We start from the raw sequence: 19871 nt of genomic DNA on the forward strand, positions 1-19871 counted from the left end.
TTTGTAGCTGTAGTTTTTCAGAACTTTCTCCCTGACTTGTTTTGATAGCTCCTTAGTGGTCAATCTATTTTTATAATCTTTTTTCTCTTTTCAAAACAGTATTTAAACTGTATTTAAGCTGAGATCATGTGACACTTTAATTTGACTCCAAGTCTTCGAAGCTTTAACTCAGCTTTTAAGTTTAGAATTTAGAATTTTTTTAGGTGTAGTTAATAAATGAAAAACAAGATTATACTACCTCGTTTCCAAAAAACGCAGTGTAAAATGCAAATAAAACAGAATGCTTATGATGTACAAATCTATGTATCCATATTTTTTATTGAAAATAGTACAAACACAAAATATCAAATGTTGAAAAAAAGTTGGGAAAGAGGCGTGCATCACCTCTTTTTTTTAACAATACTCTAACCGTTTGGGAACTGAGGAGACAAATTTCAGTACTATCGAAAGTAAACTGTATTCCCATTCTTCCTTGATATAGGATTTCAGCTGCTCAACAGTTCGGGGTCTCCCAGCAAAATTTGGCGTGTATTTTTCATACTGCGCCAAATGTTTTCAATGGGTGACAGGTCTGGACTGCAGACAGGCCAGATTAGCATCCAGACTCTAATACTACGGAGCCATGTTGATGTAGTAAATGCAGAATGTGGTTTGGCATTTTCTTTCTGAAATAAGCAAGGCCTTCCCTGAAAAAGACATTGTCTGGATGGCAGCATACACTATGCTGCTCCAAAACCTGTATATATTGTTCAGGATGAATGGTGCCTTCACAGAAGTGCAGTTCATCCATTTCATGTGCAATAATGCACCCCCATACCATCACTGATGCTGGCTTTTGAATTGTGCGCTGATAACAAGCCAGATGGTCCCTCTCCTGTTTAGTCTGGAGGACACGGTGTCCATGATTCCCAAAAATATTTTTTATTTGTCAGTCCACAGGACAGTTTTCCACTTCGCCTCAGTCCATCTCAAATGAGCTCGGGCCCAGAGAAGACAGTGGCGTTTCTGGATCTTGTTTGTGTATTATTATTTTTGCCTGGTAGAGTTATAACTTGCATTTGTGAATGCAGTGACGTACTGTGTTCACAGACAATGGTTTTCACAAGTGTTCCTGAGCCTGTGCAGTGATTTCCACTTCAGAATCATGTCTGTTTTTAATGCAGTGTAGCCTGAGGGCCAGAAGATCATGGCCGTCCAATATTGGTTTACATGTCCCTTGTGTACAGGGATTACTCCAGATTCTCTGAATCTTTGAAGGATTTTATGAACCGTAGGTGACGAGATCCCCAATCTCTTTACAATTTCATGCTGAGAAATGTTGTTCTTAAATTGTTGCACTATTTTCCTGCGCAGTCTTTCACCGAGTGGTGAACCCCTCCCCATCTTTACTTCTTTGGACATATATTTTTCAAGAAACAAGAAAAATTTTCTGTTCCAGCATTTCACATGTTGTCTTTGTGCTATTTTCCTTTGAATACAGGGTTTAAATTATTTGCTCATTCTGTTTATCTTCACATTTTACACAGCGTCCCAACTTGTTTGGAAAGGGGGTTATATTTCAGTTCCAGGTTGTAAACTTAAAATCTGCCGAAGTCATCGGGTGAATTATATTTATGCAAACAGCTGTAAACTGTGAGCCATTGCCATTACCACTGCTGTACGTTTAATAGAATCTCCCTTTTATTACCAAATAACGAACCGAAGTCACAGACCCCAAAAGAAATGAAGTCTTTAATAACCGTGTTATCATGGTTGATAAAGCGGTCAACATTTCAGACAGAAAGTACCTCCTTCACTTGTCTGTAATAAGTCTGTCGCTTCATGCCAACTGAACTGGACCAATATGAGATGTTGACAGCATCTCTCCCCCTCTCTCTCCCTGCTTCTCCCTACGTCTCCTTCTCCAGGGTCTATCTAATAGGTTCCACTCCGGGGAGATATCTGGGCTCAGACATGGAGAGGTGGGGTCACCTGAGGTTGAGAAAAGTATGTGTCTTTCTTCTTTTCTTCAACCTAACGTCTCAAGTGCTCGATGGAAACATTGGCTCACAGCTCCAGTGCTTCACTGTCTGCCATGTTTAATGAGCTACACCCACTGTCTGTCTGGTTTACTGGTCTACTTCTCTATCCCTTCAGTAACCGGCCACTGTACATTGTGTCCATAACTCAGGTTTTTGTGTTTCATACCAAAATGCATGAATATAGACGACAACCTAGAACCAACTATATTGTTACTTGAACATTGTTGTTTTGGTAGAATCTCTGAAAAGTTTTTTTCTGTAGGTTTTTATTCCAGCCTGTTTTCCCCAGTTTTCCCCCTGACCATTTCAGTGTTTATCCGTGTAGCTTTTGCACGACCACACGCGGCCCCTCCCCGACGAAGAGAAGTGGCCTGTCATTGGTCAGTTTTCCAGCATCGGCTCCATGGGATTAGACAAGACCAAGTGGCTGCAAGGGGAGTTCCAGCGTACCCTGACCACCCTGGGCAAATCGTCTCTACGCCCAGATCCCCCAATGCACTTGGTATGTCCTGTAAAACATCTGTGCTGTGCTAGTCCCTTCTCAGGGTTAGCTTAGTTGGTATGTTCCAAAATATTTACCTCCTGAGCTCTCCAACTGGCCAACTATGACAGCACTTTAAAACCACACATGCAAATTGGAGCCATTTAGGTGACTGTATCCACTTAAAGTCTGAGGTGCCATAGTTACAGTGAACAATAGCATAGTGCTAGCAAAGCACTCAGCCAACCATTTAGCAGCACTCCACCTACCAATGTCGGTCACACACTGTCGCTCGAATGCATCTTATCTCCGGGGTCTTTGTCCATCCTTTCGTTGTCTTCTTTTCTTCCTTCTTGTCAGAGCTTTAAGAGGGGAGATGTGAGAGGACAGACTGCTTCTAATTGGGACAAGTGTGTTCTTTGATCATGCAAGTAGTGAATTGACATGTTTGTGTTTCTAAATCTTTCTTGCTCGGCGCTGTCCTCCTCTCTTCCCTCTCTCTTTCTACTCAACTCACGTTCTTTTCCCTTCCTCACTCTCCTCTTACTTTTTCTCCTCTTTCTCACGTCTCTCCATGTCTTTGTTCCTCTCTTCTCCTCTCCCCCCCATCGTTGTGGTCTTGAGTCCTCAGCCCGATGTTGTTATCAGTGTAAGTGTGTGTGATGGGGGTTAGTGTTTATGGCCTAGAGCTTAGTCCATCCAGACTGGCGTCACTAGGCTTCAGAAACTGTTAAATCTATTTTCTCTTTGGCCGTTTACTCTGGGTTCCCCACAGTTTTCTTTGATAACCGCAGTCCGACTGCGTTGCGTGGGTGAGGTCTGGTTTAGGGGGGTGTGTCTTTTGGTGTGTGTTTGTTTGTGCGCAGACATTTCCCTTGTGCAACCTAGCACAGCACCTGAGAGAGAAATAAATCAGCATATCTCATCTCTACTTTACATATTCTTGTTTACAGCCGTGTCTAGTTAATATGCAAAGTACCCTACTCCCAGTCCTCCAATCACAATGGAAGAGCATGGTGGTAACCCAGTTGTTGCCTGGTAAATGAAGCCACACCTGCACCAAAACGTTATATTCACTCATGCTACTATCAAGTGTTGACATTTTGGGCCTTTCCAAAGGCCAAACCATATTGTTGGTATTTCAGGAAGTACGTTTGTCATGCTTCTTACATTTGTTTCACCATTTTCTTATACACATTAGATAACTGCTTATATCACCTGGCAGAGGGCTCTATAAAATGTCCTCCTAGGGAAGAGAGAATTGGTCACTGTGCCTGTCTGTCTGGGCTCCATTGATTAGTGTCCGTAGTGGATGTGCCAGTAAATGTCAGCAGAGAGTCAGGGCTCCACGCTGAGTCCAACCCCCTGTAACGGGTTCTGACAGTCAGATGGACGGGTGTTGACAGCCAGACAGACAGCTACATTAGGCCATCTAATTGGCTTAGGTAGACAGTCGGCACCTCGCGCGCCCTTGCTTGTTAACTTGTCTATTAATCATTGTGTGTGTCTGTGTGTGTGGGGTGGGGGGGGCGTCTGAGTCCTACGCTGGTTCATGTTACAGTGGAACATTACACAGTAGAGAGCGCTCCCGCATAAACCAACAGATGTATTCATCCGGTCAGAGTGCCTCCTCTCTGTCAGGAACTCATTAGTAGACATCAAAACAGGGCTGTTCTGCTGGACGTTGAGGAGATGCAGAGGTTGCTGTCTGATTGATTTTCATTTCAGACAGACCGGTTCTGTGTTTTGAACCCCATGTGTTTCTGAATGTTTCAATGCTTTTTCTCTTTGCCCAGGTGTACCCCTCCGTAGATGATGTGAGAACTAGTCTGGAAGGATACCCAGGTGAATGTTCCCTCTCAACCGCCCACAGTGATGTGGAACAGAGTTTTGTGTATGCAGCATTGTTCTATTTCACTGTTATGAAGGCTTCATACCCCTGTTGTGAAGGCTTCATACCCCTGTTGTGAAGGCTTCATACCCCTGTTGTGAAGGCTTCATACCCCTGTTGTGAAGGCTTCATACCCCTGTTGTGAAGGCTTCATACCCCTGTTGTGAAGGCTTCATACCCCTGTTGTGAAGGCTTCATACCCCTGTTGTGAAGGCTTCATACCCCTGTTGTGAAGGCTTCATACCCCTGTTGTGAAGGCTTTATACCCCTGTTGTGAAGGCTTTATACCCCTGTTATGAAGGCTTTAGTTTGGTCTGCAACATTGCATTTGTTGACACCATTAAAGGTTGACTTCAAGGTTGGCATTATGTTGTAGATATAGTTGTTGCAGAAATTGTCCCCCAACTGCAGTTTAATGTGTCATTAAACTGCTCTGTAATGTTACTGGAAACTCTGACGATTTTACAAAGGTTACATGAAATTGTTACAAAGTATCTACGTAACTGTTACGAAGGCTTCATTTAATTATGATGGTATTCTAGCTTTGGGTAACACTTTGTTTTGAGCGTCCCAAAAGTGTGTAATCTGTAGATGCTGTACAGATTATCTACTATCAGGAACTTTTTAACTAACTCTCTACTAACCCTTATGCAGGCATCCTTAACCTTTTTCTAACCTTAACACTTTTCTTAAACCTTATTCTAACCATAGCCAGCAGCTGCTTATCAACAGTTTGTTGGAAGTTTATTGATAGGATTACTATTTGTAGAATATCTTCCGATAGAAATTGGGACTCCAAATAAAGTGTAACCCAGCTTTGTTAGGAAGGCTTTGTGACAGTTATGAGGGCTTTTGTCTTTCCAGCTGGTGGCTCCTTGCCCTACAGCATCCAGACTGCTCAGAAACAACTCTGGCTCCACAGCTTCTTCCAGTGAGTCTCACCACTCAAGACTATTCTGTTCTACTCTACTGTACTCAAATCATCTCAAATGTTCTGCTATAATCTTCTCTACTGTCTTTGACCACTGCTCTCTAACTAGTTTGTGAAAGTGTCTGGTTGGTTTTGAACTGCTAGCTACCTATGTAACAACACGACTGGCTGGATGAAAGCAATCAATGTCATCTCTAGGTACCGATTTAACCCTTGCTAATAAGTATATTACGAAACCGTTTGTTCGTATCCTGGGTTCTGATTAATAGACAGCAGGGAGTTGTTCACCACAGACCATGCGTTCCCTAGCTAATGTCATTTATCAATGCTCATTCGCACTCAGGCAGTGTGGCAGGCTATGTAAAGACCCTTGGAGGAGGAAAAGCCTCGACACTATCTCCCACACTACCAGCCTGGAATTTGGAGTCTGCCACTTCGGTCTTCAACTAGCCTACTCTTAGTCCCTGGATCTGGTGCACACGCTGTGATTTCTGTGACATGCTATCACTTGAGCAGGTTACGAACTTTGAACTTGTGGCGCTTCACGCCCCTTCTTGTTTATTTTGCGACACCTGTCACTTTGTTGTTGAAAGCATGTTGTTTTAGCAATAGGGCACATTTCATATACGGTCTGTATAGCATGGCTAAGAGCTGTTCTTAGGCATGGCACATTGCAGAGGGCTGAAACCCAGCAATCCTTTATTGCTATTATATACAGATTAGCAAAACAATAAGGACATGTAAAGGGGGTGTCATTTAATATACAGGGTATACAGTCTCAAATTCAACAGCGTTCTTGATTCAACTTAACCTGGGATTTTCATATAGTTTGTCATTTCAGATCTAAAATATAAAGTTGACATTTTGGTCCGAGATGTGAGCTTCATCAGATCAATGAAATAAGACTAGCATGCAATTAATAAGTATTTTACTGTCAGAATAAAGCTACTGAACAGCCTTTTTGTTTTGTTCATTAGGAATCAATTGCCAACGGGCAAATTCGAGAGGGGCTTCTTCACCTGAGGAAGAGAGAACAGATTAACACAGTAACATTAAATCATAGTGACGGTTGCAGTTGTTTATTAGAACATTATTCCATTGAAAGGCTTGTAACAATCAGTGTGCCGATACAAAGGTACGGTATATGGCAACATATTCATAAATTAATCTCTTAAATCAATGGGAGGATTCTTATTTTAAAAATGTTATGTTTCCCTCCATTTAGTTTTGAAAGGGCTGTGGCTGTAGCTTGCTCTTCACAGCTGCTGGTCCCAGTATAACCGGTGCTGTTAGTGGCCAGGCAGGGTTGTAATGGCAAAATCAATGCAGTTTAGGTGTACTGTTTGATCAACATGCGTGTGTGTGTCTGTGTCTGTGTCTGTGTCTAGTCGCTGGCAAGCTGAGACTACGGGGAGGAGTCATGCCATGCCCCACATCAAGACCTACATGAGGGCGTCCCCAGACTTCACACAACTCGCCTGGTTCCTCGTCACAAGGTCAGAGGCATGTGTGTGTTGGCCTGTAAGTGGGCGACTTCCTGTGCACGTGTGCCTGTGCTCGTGTGCCATGCACGCCACGATGAGCACGTGTGTGTTGTTCTCTAGAGTGCTCAAGAAAGATAAAAACTTCAGACAAAGACAGTTGCCTAGGAACACCTCCTAACCAGCAGAAAGAGGAACAATTCGTAACTCAGATGTTCTTCCAAGAGTGACAGAACTGTTGTTTAACTATTGAGACACAAACAGTCTCTCACACTCTGTAAATTGATGTGGTTAAGAGCGTTCCTGTGTTTTTGGATGTTATTGCAGATGACCCGCTGAAAAGACTGGAAGTAGAATGGCTAACGGCAACCTCATCCTGTGACGGTTCTTTTGATATCTTCTTTTTACCTTTCCATCAACACCGCCACTTGCTCGCTCTGATTTTTATTAGTAAATTATTGATGATCACACCGCTCTGATGCTCTTGCTGGAAAAACTCCCTCAGAACTGCCAATAGAATTTACAGATGCTGTATCTAAATTCAATCATCTTGTTGATACAGGACTTTTCCTGAACAGCAGGGAATTACAACTTTTAAAGTATTTACGGTTCATTAAACGGGGACACTAGAATTACATTTTTTTACCTTAAAATGTCTGAGTTGCGCTTGCAATAGTTTTTTCCATGGGACAGTTCACATTTCTTGTCACTGCACAATGCTTTTCCAGTGGCCAAATTAAGACCGGGCATCTGTAGCGGTCTGGTGAAGAGAGCTGTTTATGCACTCTGCTATCTGCACCCGTCTCCCAGGTCCTGATAACACGGTCCGGTCAAACACGCCTGCCTGTATATTTACCCATCATACTCGGTGTCCGTGTCAAACCATTTCCATGGGTCATAGTTCCTTGTCATTTCACACCCGGTTGCCTAGCACCCAGACGCCAACCGGTCCCCCTCGTTCCCGGTATTATGCGATGTATGGTGCCCTGTATTAAGTGCCTTTTTGAGCTGATGTCCTGATATTATGGACAAGTTAGTCAGAAGGTGTAGACTTGGTCTGGCTGAGTGTTTGACGTACACACAGATGGAACTTTCTGGAAGGCATTTAGTGGCTCATCAACATTCATAGCCTCTTCGCACTGATGTGGGGGGGGGGGTCTAAGACAGATGGGGACACACACCCCCGTCAATGAAGCATATGGAGGACATTTTCATTGGGGTCCTCGACTGACATGCACAGATTCATTTGGGAATATGGTGAACTGATGAAGACGAGAACTGTCTGCTAAATGTCTAAAGAGTCAAACAAATAATTACAATGTGAGGTGAACCCAACTACTATTTGAGTTGTTCGTTTCATTCGCACGTTCAGAGTAAAACCTCAATTAAACCGCAACCAAATTTGAAAGTCAAGGGTGTGAATACTTGTGCTTTCCCCTGAATTCAACTAGTAGTCAATATATTTTTCAATCTATAATGCGTCTGTGTCCTGGATCTCGTGTGTGTTCTGTCACCAGTGCTAACCTGTCCAAAGCAGCGTGGGGTGCCCTGGAGAAGAACAACAGCCAGGTGATGGTTCGGTCATATGAACTAGGAGTCCTGTATTTGCCCTCTGCCTTCGTAAGTGACACACACTAGCATGAATTGATGTCAAAGAGACATTTGATGGCATTGACTTAAATGATATTCTTGTACCGTGTGACTTCTTTTTAATGTGAATCTGGACTATTCAACCGTGGTGCTGAGGGCCAAAACATTGCTGTTCTTTTGTTAGTCTGCTAATTAACTGCACTTACCTGGTGTCTGAGGACTGAATTATTCCCTGATTAAATGGAGTGAATAAAAACCCCGAGTGTTTTGGCCGTCCATGACCGTACACAAACTCCGGTTCATGTGCATTATGCTGCGTGAGGAAAACATCTTCTTAAACCTTCCTGTACATGTCTTTACTGATTTTGTTTTCATGTTTTATTATTTTACAGTTACTTCCCTAATTGATTGGAAAAAGGAACATTTTCATTATTATATTTGTGCTGGTAGATCCTGTTAGAGGTCTTTATGCAGTATCATGTGTAGATTGATGATAAAAAGTTTATCCAATCAATTATAAATTAAGTCTGTAACAAAAAACTTGATAAACGTGAAGGGTTGTGAATATCTTTTGAAAGCTCTCTGTTTTGTTTTTTAATGGGAAAATGTGGTTTTGTTTTACTTGGTTGACTTAAGTTCTGCATGTCAACATTTCTAAATCAGGAGATTTCATGCAGAAAGAGGCCTGCATGCAGATAGAGGCCTGTCATCTCTATTAATCACACACAAACAGACACATACACGAACACACAGGGCAATTTGTCCCCGGCCTTAAAATTACCTCAAAAGTTGCTTAGCAACACTGTGGTTGTGGAGGTGACTCTGATCTAAAGGGAGTTTCAACATTGACCCAACCAAAAAAAAAAGGCCAAGCCCCTACTATAGGACTCCCACATTCCACCCACCCATGGTTCAGGAAATAAAACAGCTGCTCATCTTTTCCATAGACATTGACCACATGGGTGGTAATTGTGCTTCCAAACATCGAATAGGTAGAAAAGATTAGAAATCAATATACAGCATTTCTGAAAGAATGTACCTTGTCATCATGACATTCTGACATTCAGGTTTCACTATTGATTGTCTTGCCCTTATTGCTTTTGAGTGTAACTCCTCACAGGCCTTGAGGATTAGCAGCATTAAGACTTACTTCTGGATCCTTCATTTTCTGTTTTTGAAACTATGGCCACACACCACGATGCCCAGCAGCTTGGTGTAACCATGACTTTGTCTGTGGTAAACCCCAGCCTTGTCCTTCACATAGAGACACATTCTGCTGTCTTTTTACTAGCCAACGGGGCTTTGCCGTAGCAGCAGCTGGTAGGAACCGTGTTCTGAACACAGATTAAAGCCTCTGGTTGTTCCCTTCAAAGTGTCTTATCTGTGCCAGCCCATGCTTAGACACTGACAGAGTTTGGCTGCATTCCATTTATGTTTGTTGCTGCTTTCCTTGTCCCCTTTCTCTGTCACCTTTGTGATCATTTCATTGATCTGTGTTCGCTTGAATTTCTATCAGCTCACGGGATGGGCCACACTTTGAAAGCTTTAGGTCCACGTCCAGGACATGGAAAGGCAAGCCCTGTCATTTTAGAGCGACTGCACAGTACTCTGCATGTACTGTGGATGTGCCCTGATCTTAGTCAGTCGTTTAGTTTTCAACTTCAGTGTGTTCATATGGTTGGTAACCTACCGGTCCACACTTTTTCTGCTGTCTTAAGGTTTAAAGTTACAGCCCTTATGCTGATGGACAAGCTCCTCCATTAAAACATCTCAGACTGTTCTGAGCACAGTAGGAAGGTAGCACCATAAATAGTCTCTGTCTGTCTCTCTCTCACTCCCTGAAGGACACGTTTGATGTGTTCAATCGGATGGCCTTTCAAAATGACTTTCAGTCTGCCAGCTCTGTTAAGAGGCAGAGAAAAGTGGAGTGCTCCTTCCAATGAGCTTTTTACTGATGTTGACAATGATTGATCAGATTGGAATAACCAGTGCGTGCCACTTAAAGGGTTTACTCTTTTATAGGGTTGTTCTAAAATATGAAATGATGATTCCGGGTACATCTGTTTTGTCTCTTCCCAGAACATGAGTACCTTTCCTGTCCAGAAGGATGTGTTTCCTGCCACTACTTCCTCCACCTCATTTCCTGTGCCCTTTGACCTGCCACCCAATCGCTACTCCAGCAAAGGTACTCACTGACTTATAATAAATGTGTGCGTGCGTGCACTTGGATGTTCAGTGAACGGGGAGGATGTGCGAGTCCTCCACTCTTGACCGGTTTGATAATAATTGCCAGGAGTCGTGAACATCACACTAGGTCTACCAGACCCGCTGCCTCAAAACTATCCCTCGCCAAATGTTAATTGGCTAACATTTACAGCGGAAGCAGCGCGTGAAGGGCTCAGGGCAGAGAAGCCTGTGAAAGGAACGGGTCCCCAGCTCCTCATTCTGCTTGTTAGTCACTGAAATAATGTGTTGATTTGAGAAGTTTGTCTGGCTGTTGGAACTCAGCTGGAAACCACTGATGACCCACTGTGGCATAGTGGTCAATGAAGAAGCACCATTATTCTGAAAACACGTCTGGGAGAAGTTGAGATATAGTGGAGTCAGCCACTATAGTGGAGGCAGCATGCTAGCTGTGCTGCTAAGTAATACTTTAAAATAAACACATTTGAATCACATTTTCCCTCCAACTCACCCCTTCTCCTTTACTGCTGAAACATTGAAAAACCATGAATTACTTTCACAAATCTTCCTTCTGAAGTCTTTCTATTCAGGAGTAACCGTTTTATCTCTGGTTCTATTGAGTTTCGGGTAGACTGGAAGCCTTAACGGAAAAGCCAGTGAACACCAGTACCAGACAAAGCATTTCATCACTGTTTTGAGTGGCTGGGAGAGGGGATGTGGTATTTAAATCTGGCTATGTGACTTGAACCCCAGCTTGTGTAAATTACAGCTCACAGCACAGCTATGGAGATGATGACTGAACAATAGCTTCCTTTCAACGCTACCATGACAACTTACAGTTGGAATATCCAGATGGAATTACCTGATTTTTGTTACAGTTATAAATTATTCAGTTTCATCAAATAAAATATATTTAATATTTTATTACATTTGACACCTGTGCTTTGTAGTTAATCTGTTTAAGTCATCGAGCTAGTGTTATCAGTGGCCAGGAATAACTCCTTAGAAAGAAGAAACCTTCAGTGGAACTAATAGAATTCAGTCACCTCCAATATGATTGGCATCCCCGATAAAGATGAGCAAAATCGTATGTGTAAAATAAACAACATAGGTAATGAGCTATATTATCATTTTAGATTTTCAACCATTTTCTTTGTGGATTTCCATGTATGCTTTTGGGTAATTGTCTTGCTGGATGATCCACTTAAAATTCGGTAGTGGATTTTATTTATGTCCTGCCGGGAATTTTCCATTGGACCTGGGGCCCTTTTTATCTTAAATAAAGACTCTAAAACCAACAAAGAAATAATTAATTGGCCAGAAAATAAGCATTTTGCAATGGCCTTTTCCAGCTCCAGACTTTAAATCCCTTACAAACCCAATACAGTTCTCTTACCCAAGCCATTTTTATCTTGGATAGAGTGTTTTTCATTTACCCAGGGCAGAATTTTCACTTTGGTACAAAATTAAATAACCACCCAATCAGTTTCCCAAGTCAGGTAAGGTGACTGCACCAATTACTTATTGTGCCAAAACCAAGTTACTGAAAACCACAGAGGATAATGTCATCAATTTGAGAATTTCAAATTCTATCTCTGACAGATAAAAATATTATTGTATAAATTGCTTTCATATAAAATATAACTTTTCCCTTTTTAAACATACAGTATACCTCTGCATTTATTTTACACTTATTAAGGACCTCACTGTAAATATTCGACATCACGCTTGATTGGATATATGCACAGTTTGTCTTTTGTACTTGTGCGCGCCCGCATGCATGTTATAGTGTCTTGCAAGTCTTTCTCTTTGAATATGTCTGTATAATTGTTGGGTGAGTAGATGAGCATTGCCTGATGGTTAATAATCACACGGCTGCATCGCTCTGGCCATTCACCATCTCTCTTTAATCACTATTCATTGTAACAGTCGCCAGCGCTAACAGTAATCTAGGCTCTTATCAACCTAAATTAGCCTACATTTAGGTTAGACTGTTAGGTGATCTGCAGTGTCTTGGGAACAGTGGCTCTATTCTCCACCCCTGGACCTTTCCACACTCATTGGGTTGAAGTAAAAATGTATTAAAGTAGCCACGGATCAACATAGAAAATTGTAATAATGTCAAAGTGAAACATAAAATCTGCAGATATCTTCTACAATAATTACAAATATAAAGCATAAACGAATTGATTGCATGCGTATTAACCCCCTGTACTCTGACACGCATGAATAATGATTCTTAAGTGATATGACATTGCCAAAAGAAAGTTAAACATCTCAGTTCTCTGACAATGTTTGTGATGCTGTGCCTCATGTGTTCATGGGTAATTCATGGGGTTTGAGTTTGCATCCAAGTGACTCCTCTTCACTCCTTGTATGACTGCACACAATTCCCACAATTAACCACAATTCACTGCACTTGGACGACAGGGAATAACTCTTATGTCAAGTGTTTTCCCTCAAAAGTGGCCCCGACGTAAATTAGCCTTGTATGATTTATCCTCCAGATCCTGGTCAGGACAGGTGCTGTGTTGTGAAAACCGAGTTGAAACAGGTTTTGCGCATTGTCAAACTCTCCAGGTAATTTCGTTCTTTTACTCCGTCTTACACCTCGTTCTCAGCCAAAGAGAAAATAAAACCTAGCTGGACGTGAAGCCTGAGGATAGTAATGGAATCATCAGAGCATATATCACAACTATTGCTAACTTAATCTAAATGTACCGCTCTTTCAGACTCAATACGCTGGGGTTCTCTCTCTGCTCTTCCGATGTTTTCTTTGTGCTTGGGCATCATAAAACCGCTGCGTCTGGGGTACCCCGTGATGCCTATGGGGAATCCTCTACCAGCCCCGCCTCGGGGGTTCCCCAAGATGTTCACTCTAGCTTATCAAAATGTCAATTCAATTTTTATTGAAAATATCTCCTTCTCTGGTTCCATTAGTCATTTAATCCTCCTTATAACTGAAAATCCATTGCTCTGATGCTGGTAGATGGTTGTGAATCATTTAATAGGCAATTACATGACACTCTTCTCCAGAGATCCTTCAGGTCCTTTAAGATTGCTTCAGGCTGTAGTTTGAGGCAAGGAGAAGTCCAAAGATGATTAGGTAGAACAGAGAAAAGTGGGAAAGAGGAGACTGAAGAAGATGGAAAAAAGAAAAGGGGAAACAAGTAAATCATAGAGGATACAGCTTCAGGGGGTGAATGTACTATACTCCTTTAAAACATGCCTGTCTATGAATCAGTGCTCCTTTAAGAAAACATGCCTATCTCTGAATCAGTGCTCCTTTAAGAAAACATGCCTATCTCTGAATCAGTGCTCCTTTAAGAAAACATGCCTATCTCTGAATCAGTGCTCCTTTAGGAAAACATGCCTATCTCTGAATCAGTGCTCCTTTAAGAAAACATGCCTATCTCTGAATCAGTGCTCCTTTAAGAAAACATGCCTATCTCTGAATCAGTGCTCCTTTAGGAAGACATGCCTATCTCTGAATCAGTGCTCCTTTAGGAAAACATGCCTATCTCTAAATCAGTGCTCCTTTAGGAAGACATGCCTATCTCTGAATCAGTGCTCCTTTTGAAAAGGCACAAGGCGTCATATTACAAAGTACAAGTCACTGTGCTTACAGACAGACACCTAAATAAATTATACCACAAGAGCCCAATAAGCCCTTTAAAACGTATTTCTCAGTGGGCTGAAAGGCATATAACTTCACAGTATACTTTATTGAATGTTCTACACTTTAAAATACACTTGTTAAGATAGCTTCTGTTGATATGTGCTTATATAAAATAGTAAGAATTGAGATTTCAGGAGAGACTGATTGATTAGAGGAATGTGGGGGGAGAATGAACAACAATCAAAGACACTGGGAAAGAATATGCAAGGATGGGTAAAGAGGTAAGAGGAGCGGTTGAGAATAGATGGAGGGGTAGAGAGAAGCGCATGCAAGTACTACAAATGGGAGGTTGATTACAAGACGTGACGAGGGGAACCAGAGAGGGAGACGGAGAAAGTGCGGCCAGACATTTTTCCAGAAAAGATGAGGGAGGTAGTGAAGGATGGAAAGATTGGGACGTGAAGAGAGCGAAGGAAAAGGGGAAAATACAAGATAATGAGAGACAGAAGGAGAGAGGTTGGAACTAGATAGATGTGTGTGTATAGTGTGAACGGGTTAGGTAGGAGACGGTAATTTGGAGTGCCAGCTGTCACTGTCAAGGGCCGGCTCTCTCACAACGTGTTGTGTGTTTGAGCAATTGGCTGTGAAATGACTCCTGGAGCCTTGGTAGTGCATTCATGTATGTAATGTAAGCATGACGCAGCAGCCTGTAATGTACACACACTTGGCAGTCGTGACTGGTGGTAGACACACAGCTGTTCAAACGATGGAATGGGCATAACATGACACACAAACACTGTTTTCCATGTCATTAATGCATGTGATCTTTATCCGAATGAATGACCTCTCTTTCTATACATGTTTAACCGTAATTTAACCAGTGGAGTGCACACCGCACCGCTGACAACAAAAGTTTACATACCCTTGAATGTTTGGCCTTGTTACAGACACACAGGGAAAAACACACAGGTTAAAATGGCAATTGAAGGTTAATTTCCCACACCTGTGGCTTTGTAAATTGCAATTAGTGTCTGTGTATAAATAGTCAATGAGTTCGTTAGCTCTCACATGGATGCACTGAACAGGCTAAATACTGAGCCATGGGGAGCAGAAAAGAACGGTCAAAAGACCTGCGTTACAAGGTAATGGAACTTTATAAAGATTGAAAAGGATATAAAAAGATATTCAAAGCCTTGCAAATGCCAGTCAGTACTGTTCAATCACTTATTAAATTATATAAATTCAGGGATCTCTTGATACCAAGCCAAGGTCAGGTAGACCAAGAAAGATTTCAGCCAGAACTGCCAGAAGAATTGTTCGGTATACAAAGAAAAACCCACAGGTAACCTCAGGAGAAATACAGGCTGCCCTTGAAAAAGACGATACGACGAAACTTGAACAAAAACTTGCTGCATGGTAGAGTTGCCAGAAAGAAGCCTTTACTGCGCTAATGCCACAAAAAAGCTGGTTACAATATGCCCAACAATACTTTGAAATGCCTCAGCTTCTGGTACACTGTAATTTGGAGTGATAAGACCAAAATAGAGCTTTATGGTCACAACCATGTTTTCTTTACAAATGGTACATATATTCCCAATTCTCCAAGGGTATGCAAACCTTTGAGCACAACTGTAATTATTATTACAAGTATTAGAGACAGAAAGGTCATTTGAATGAAATAGTCTTCAGAGTTCTAGGAGAACTACTTATAGTAAAAAATAAAATAAAAGGCCTGGTTATGGGTGGTTTCTAAGTATCACTAATTCCATACACCAGATTCCTGGGCCATCTTTCAGGAGGTCGTCACATTGGGGATCCACTAAGTACTTGTCTTTTTAATTATTCCTCAAAGAACATTGAACCAATTTGGACTAGGTTCTTCAGGTGGTTCTGAGAAATACTTTTAAATGTATATAGGTTCCCCTACCACTGTGAAGAACCCTAAAGGATTGTACAAGAACCTGTTGTTTTTAGTTAAAGTATTCAATTATATTGTCTTGTTCCATGTTCTGTGGTGTTACAGCCTGAGAATTTACTAAATTAAACATTGAACACGTTTTAAATAATGAAAGTAATGAAAAGCTATGTCCTTGGTCAAATATTAAACCCCTGTGTTATGGCAAGCCTAACATATTTGATGAGTCAACCTTTGCTTTAGAAATGAAAGTTTTATGGACACCATGTGTGCAGTGGTTTACAAGTTTTTTTTTTTTTTTAAATGACTAGCCAATAACAGTACCTCTCAATTACTTGTACATCCTATTCGCAGCAAGGAACTAAAGTAATACTGCAAAGAATGTGACAAATAAGGGATGTTTTTGCCCTAAATACAAAAAGCATTATGTTTAGGGCAAATCCTACACCACTCATCCATAAGTGCCTCTTGACATTCATCATTGTGCTGGCTGCATCACATTGTGTATGCTAGAGATCTGAAGGAAAACCAGGTTCAGCCTACTTTCCAACAGAAACACAAGGCCTAATCTGCACTGTAGTTGCTTACCAAGATGAATATTCCTGAGTGGCCTAGTTACAGTGTTGATTTAAATTGGCTATGGCTAAATCAATGACAAGTCTTGGAAATGGCTGTCTAGCAACGATCAACAACAAGCTTGACAGCTTGAAGAATGATTTAAATGTAAACCTCTTAAAGTCGGAAAGCTCAACTGTAATTGGTGCCAAATATATTTCTAACATGTATTAACTCAGGGGGTTGAATACTTATGTAATCAAGTTATGTTAGTGTTTTGTATTTTATATAATGTTTTGTTTGTTTTATATGATTTTGACATTACATAGTATTTTTTTATTGATTATTCAAACAAATGAAATCAGTTTTAATCGCAAAATAATGTGGGTCCACAGGATTCTGCCGTCTTGGATCCAAACTGCATCAGCTTTGGACAAGTCTGTCTTAGAGGATTTATTTTATTTGTGTGTGTGAGAGAGATTGTGTGTTTTAATGGTGTTGGTGTGTGTATTTATTAGATTTAAGGTGTACATGCCTATTTAGTAGTGTTCGTTTGTGTGCATATTTAGTAGTGTTAATGTGTATGTTTTTAATGGAGTTTGTCTGTCCATTTAGCTAAATAACTGCTGCCACTCTAAAAACAATTATGTACAAAAATGAAATAATGAGCAGTGCCTGAGAGCCTGCTTTGGCACCGACTGTGAGCAAATGAATTTGTTTTGCATGAACCTTGTCTCTGAGGCAGCCCTGGTGCCTAACCCCCTAGATATTGGAATCAGAAGTATAAGCTGCAATGAATCCACTAAAAATACTTGCACACGCAGACGATTAATTGTAAATTCAATTAAATAACATACAGTATGGTAATAACATTTGTTAAAGAATTCTGAAATGTTAAAGGGATAGTTGGACCTAGATTCCTATTTGGGTGAAATTCTGCTTACCCTGAGTTGTTCTGGAAGGCCCATGGAGTCATTTTTCACAACATGACATTATTCACCTCTGCCCCAGCATGGAATTAGCATTATTAGCCTTATCCAAATTCATGAATTGAAACTGTGTCCTGAGCCACAAAAGATGCATTGCAACTATCCCTTTAAGTTTGATTCAACAGTGTCCTATTAAAATCACTTCCATTTAATCGGTTACCATTGGTTGTTCAGGGATGCACTGCTCATGATGCATAAATATCATTGTTATTCAAAAACATACAATTCTACAAAATCAGCAAAATATTGATATGGCACTTAGGCCATACTGCACTTGAATGTGGAATTTGATGAATAGAGCCTTTCTACCAATTGAGGTACTCAAAGCACTTAAATGGGATTCACACCTTACCTATTTTTAGCACCCACCTCTGTGATGCACGTGACCAATTTGTGCATGAATGATTACCACCCATTGGGTATGAGGGGGTGATTAGGTGGCCGTGTTTGAAATGGGGCAAAGTTGGGAATGTTGCCAGGGGTACAAAGATTAACACTTGTATGCTCATAATAATTGGGATCTTTAGTGACCACAAAGTCAGGACACCAGTTGAACTTTCCAAGCTGGTTCTCGTTACCATTCATTTCTCGTTACCGTCATTCGTTTCTCGTTACCGTCTTCCCCCATGTAACATGGTTTTAGTAGTACTATAGGTATTTAAATGCGTACAGTCAGAAATGTAATTTGCACTAGATATGAGCACCAGCTAATTGAACCGTATGTTGGCCAGCCTTAAAAAGAGCACGGCATTATCCATGGCAACACGGCATTATCCATGGCAACACGGCATTATCCATGGCAACACGGCATTATCCATGGCAACACGGCATTATCCACGGCAACACGGCATTATCCACGGCAACACGGCATTATCCACGGCAACACTGCATTATCCACGGCAACACTGCATTATCCACGGCAACACTGCATTATCCACGGCAACACTGCATTATCCATGGCAACAAGGCATTATCCATGGGAACTTAAAAATGCACATCAGGTCTAGTTGCAAAATGTGAAGATTTGTAGGATGTTTGCTTTATAACATTTTTCCCCATGAGGAAATAGGCTTAAATAGGCTTAATATTTCTATCTCACTCTTAAGACAAATTGTGTACAATTGAAGCCAAGTAGCTTTATAACTGTTGTATGTTCTGTCCTCTCCATGGTGAGATTGTTCTAAATGTTGCCTCTGTGGTCAACACATTTGTCTCTAAAACCTTTATTCAGAGCCCGCTCCATTGCCAAAGCCCACACTAATTTTGCCGTTGATGTTGACAAAAAAAACTGGAGGAAACTATTGTTTAAGTGTATGATTTTTATATTTAAAGAGTGTTAATGTGTATTTGTTTCTTCTGCTTCCACAGATCAGCCATGGGTATGGAATATTCCCTATACTCAGGCTCCCGACACACACGGTAACGTCTGGGTCCCCTCCTGAACCACTGTGGCAGACCACACACATGCATTCCCCTGAAGGTCCGGTCACCGTTGAACCCGTGCCAGACCCTCCACCATTTGAATCTGGAACAACCGGGTGGTTCGGAGACACTCTCCTCCGGTACATGTCCAGTCAACTTCTGTCACCTCAGCATTGTTAAAACCAACTGTCCCCTTTCAAACATGTCAGCCTTCTCCCATCCTGTGCCATACCTGTCTGTCTCCCTCTCTTTCTTTTACACTGCCTGTCTTACCTTTCTTTTACAATAGCTCATTGTACCTGTCCTGGAGTCACATCTTGCTATTACCTGGTGCTGTTGTAAGTAGATTGCCCATTGTAGCTTTTTTTTGTTAGCCTCAGTTTAGTGCAGGTTGGTTTGGAGGCTTTTATGCTATAAAACACCTCCTTGTCATGTTCGTCAGGACATTTATTAGCTAAATAAATCTGATGTTCTAGTAGAACTGGGGAAAGCCTGCATTCGAGTAGGCTAGTTGTTTGGAAGGAGTGTGGGTCATTCCTGCACTACTGTTAATTGAATGAGTAGACTTGAAAATGGCTGTCATCCACCATCTAGGCATCAATCGTTGTCTACATCTTTTTGTTGATAGTCATGTAGATATTACATTGTTACTGTAGCTATGGGTAATGTACTGTATCTTTTTTAATGTGTGCACAATAATCACTGTAGACTGGTCATGTTTGTTATTAAAAGATTGTTTTCCAGTGACAATGAGTCTTGATTATGTACATAATTCAGAAAATAAAGAGACAT

At 41.3% G+C, this 19871-nt stretch overlaps 1 protein-coding gene across 1 annotated transcript in view; it reads left to right on the plus strand.

The window, feature by feature from the left end:
• Positions 1-19817, plus strand: part of tdp1 (tyrosyl-DNA phosphodiesterase 1) — a 34485-nt gene extending 14668 nt beyond the window's left edge. The window contains exons 9-16 of the mRNA XM_010878592.4: positions 1908-1986; positions 2347-2523; positions 4299-4347; positions 5258-5324; positions 6713-6820; positions 8323-8425; positions 10475-10580; positions 19026-19817. Coding sequence (XP_010876894.1) covers positions 1908-1986; positions 2347-2523; positions 4299-4347; positions 5258-5324; positions 6713-6820; positions 8323-8425; positions 10475-10580; positions 19026-19099 — 763 coding nt within the window. The 3' untranslated portion in view covers positions 19100-19817. The remainder of the gene's footprint in view (positions 1-1907; positions 1987-2346; positions 2524-4298; positions 4348-5257; positions 5325-6712; positions 6821-8322; positions 8426-10474; positions 10581-19025) is intronic.
• The last annotated feature ends 54 nt before the right edge of the window (positions 19818-19871 follow it).

Source organism: Esox lucius, chromosome 15 (assembly GCF_011004845.1).
Source record: "Esox lucius isolate fEsoLuc1 chromosome 15, fEsoLuc1.pri, whole genome shotgun sequence".
NCBI lineage: Eukaryota > Metazoa > Chordata > Actinopteri > Esociformes > Esocidae > Esox > Esox lucius.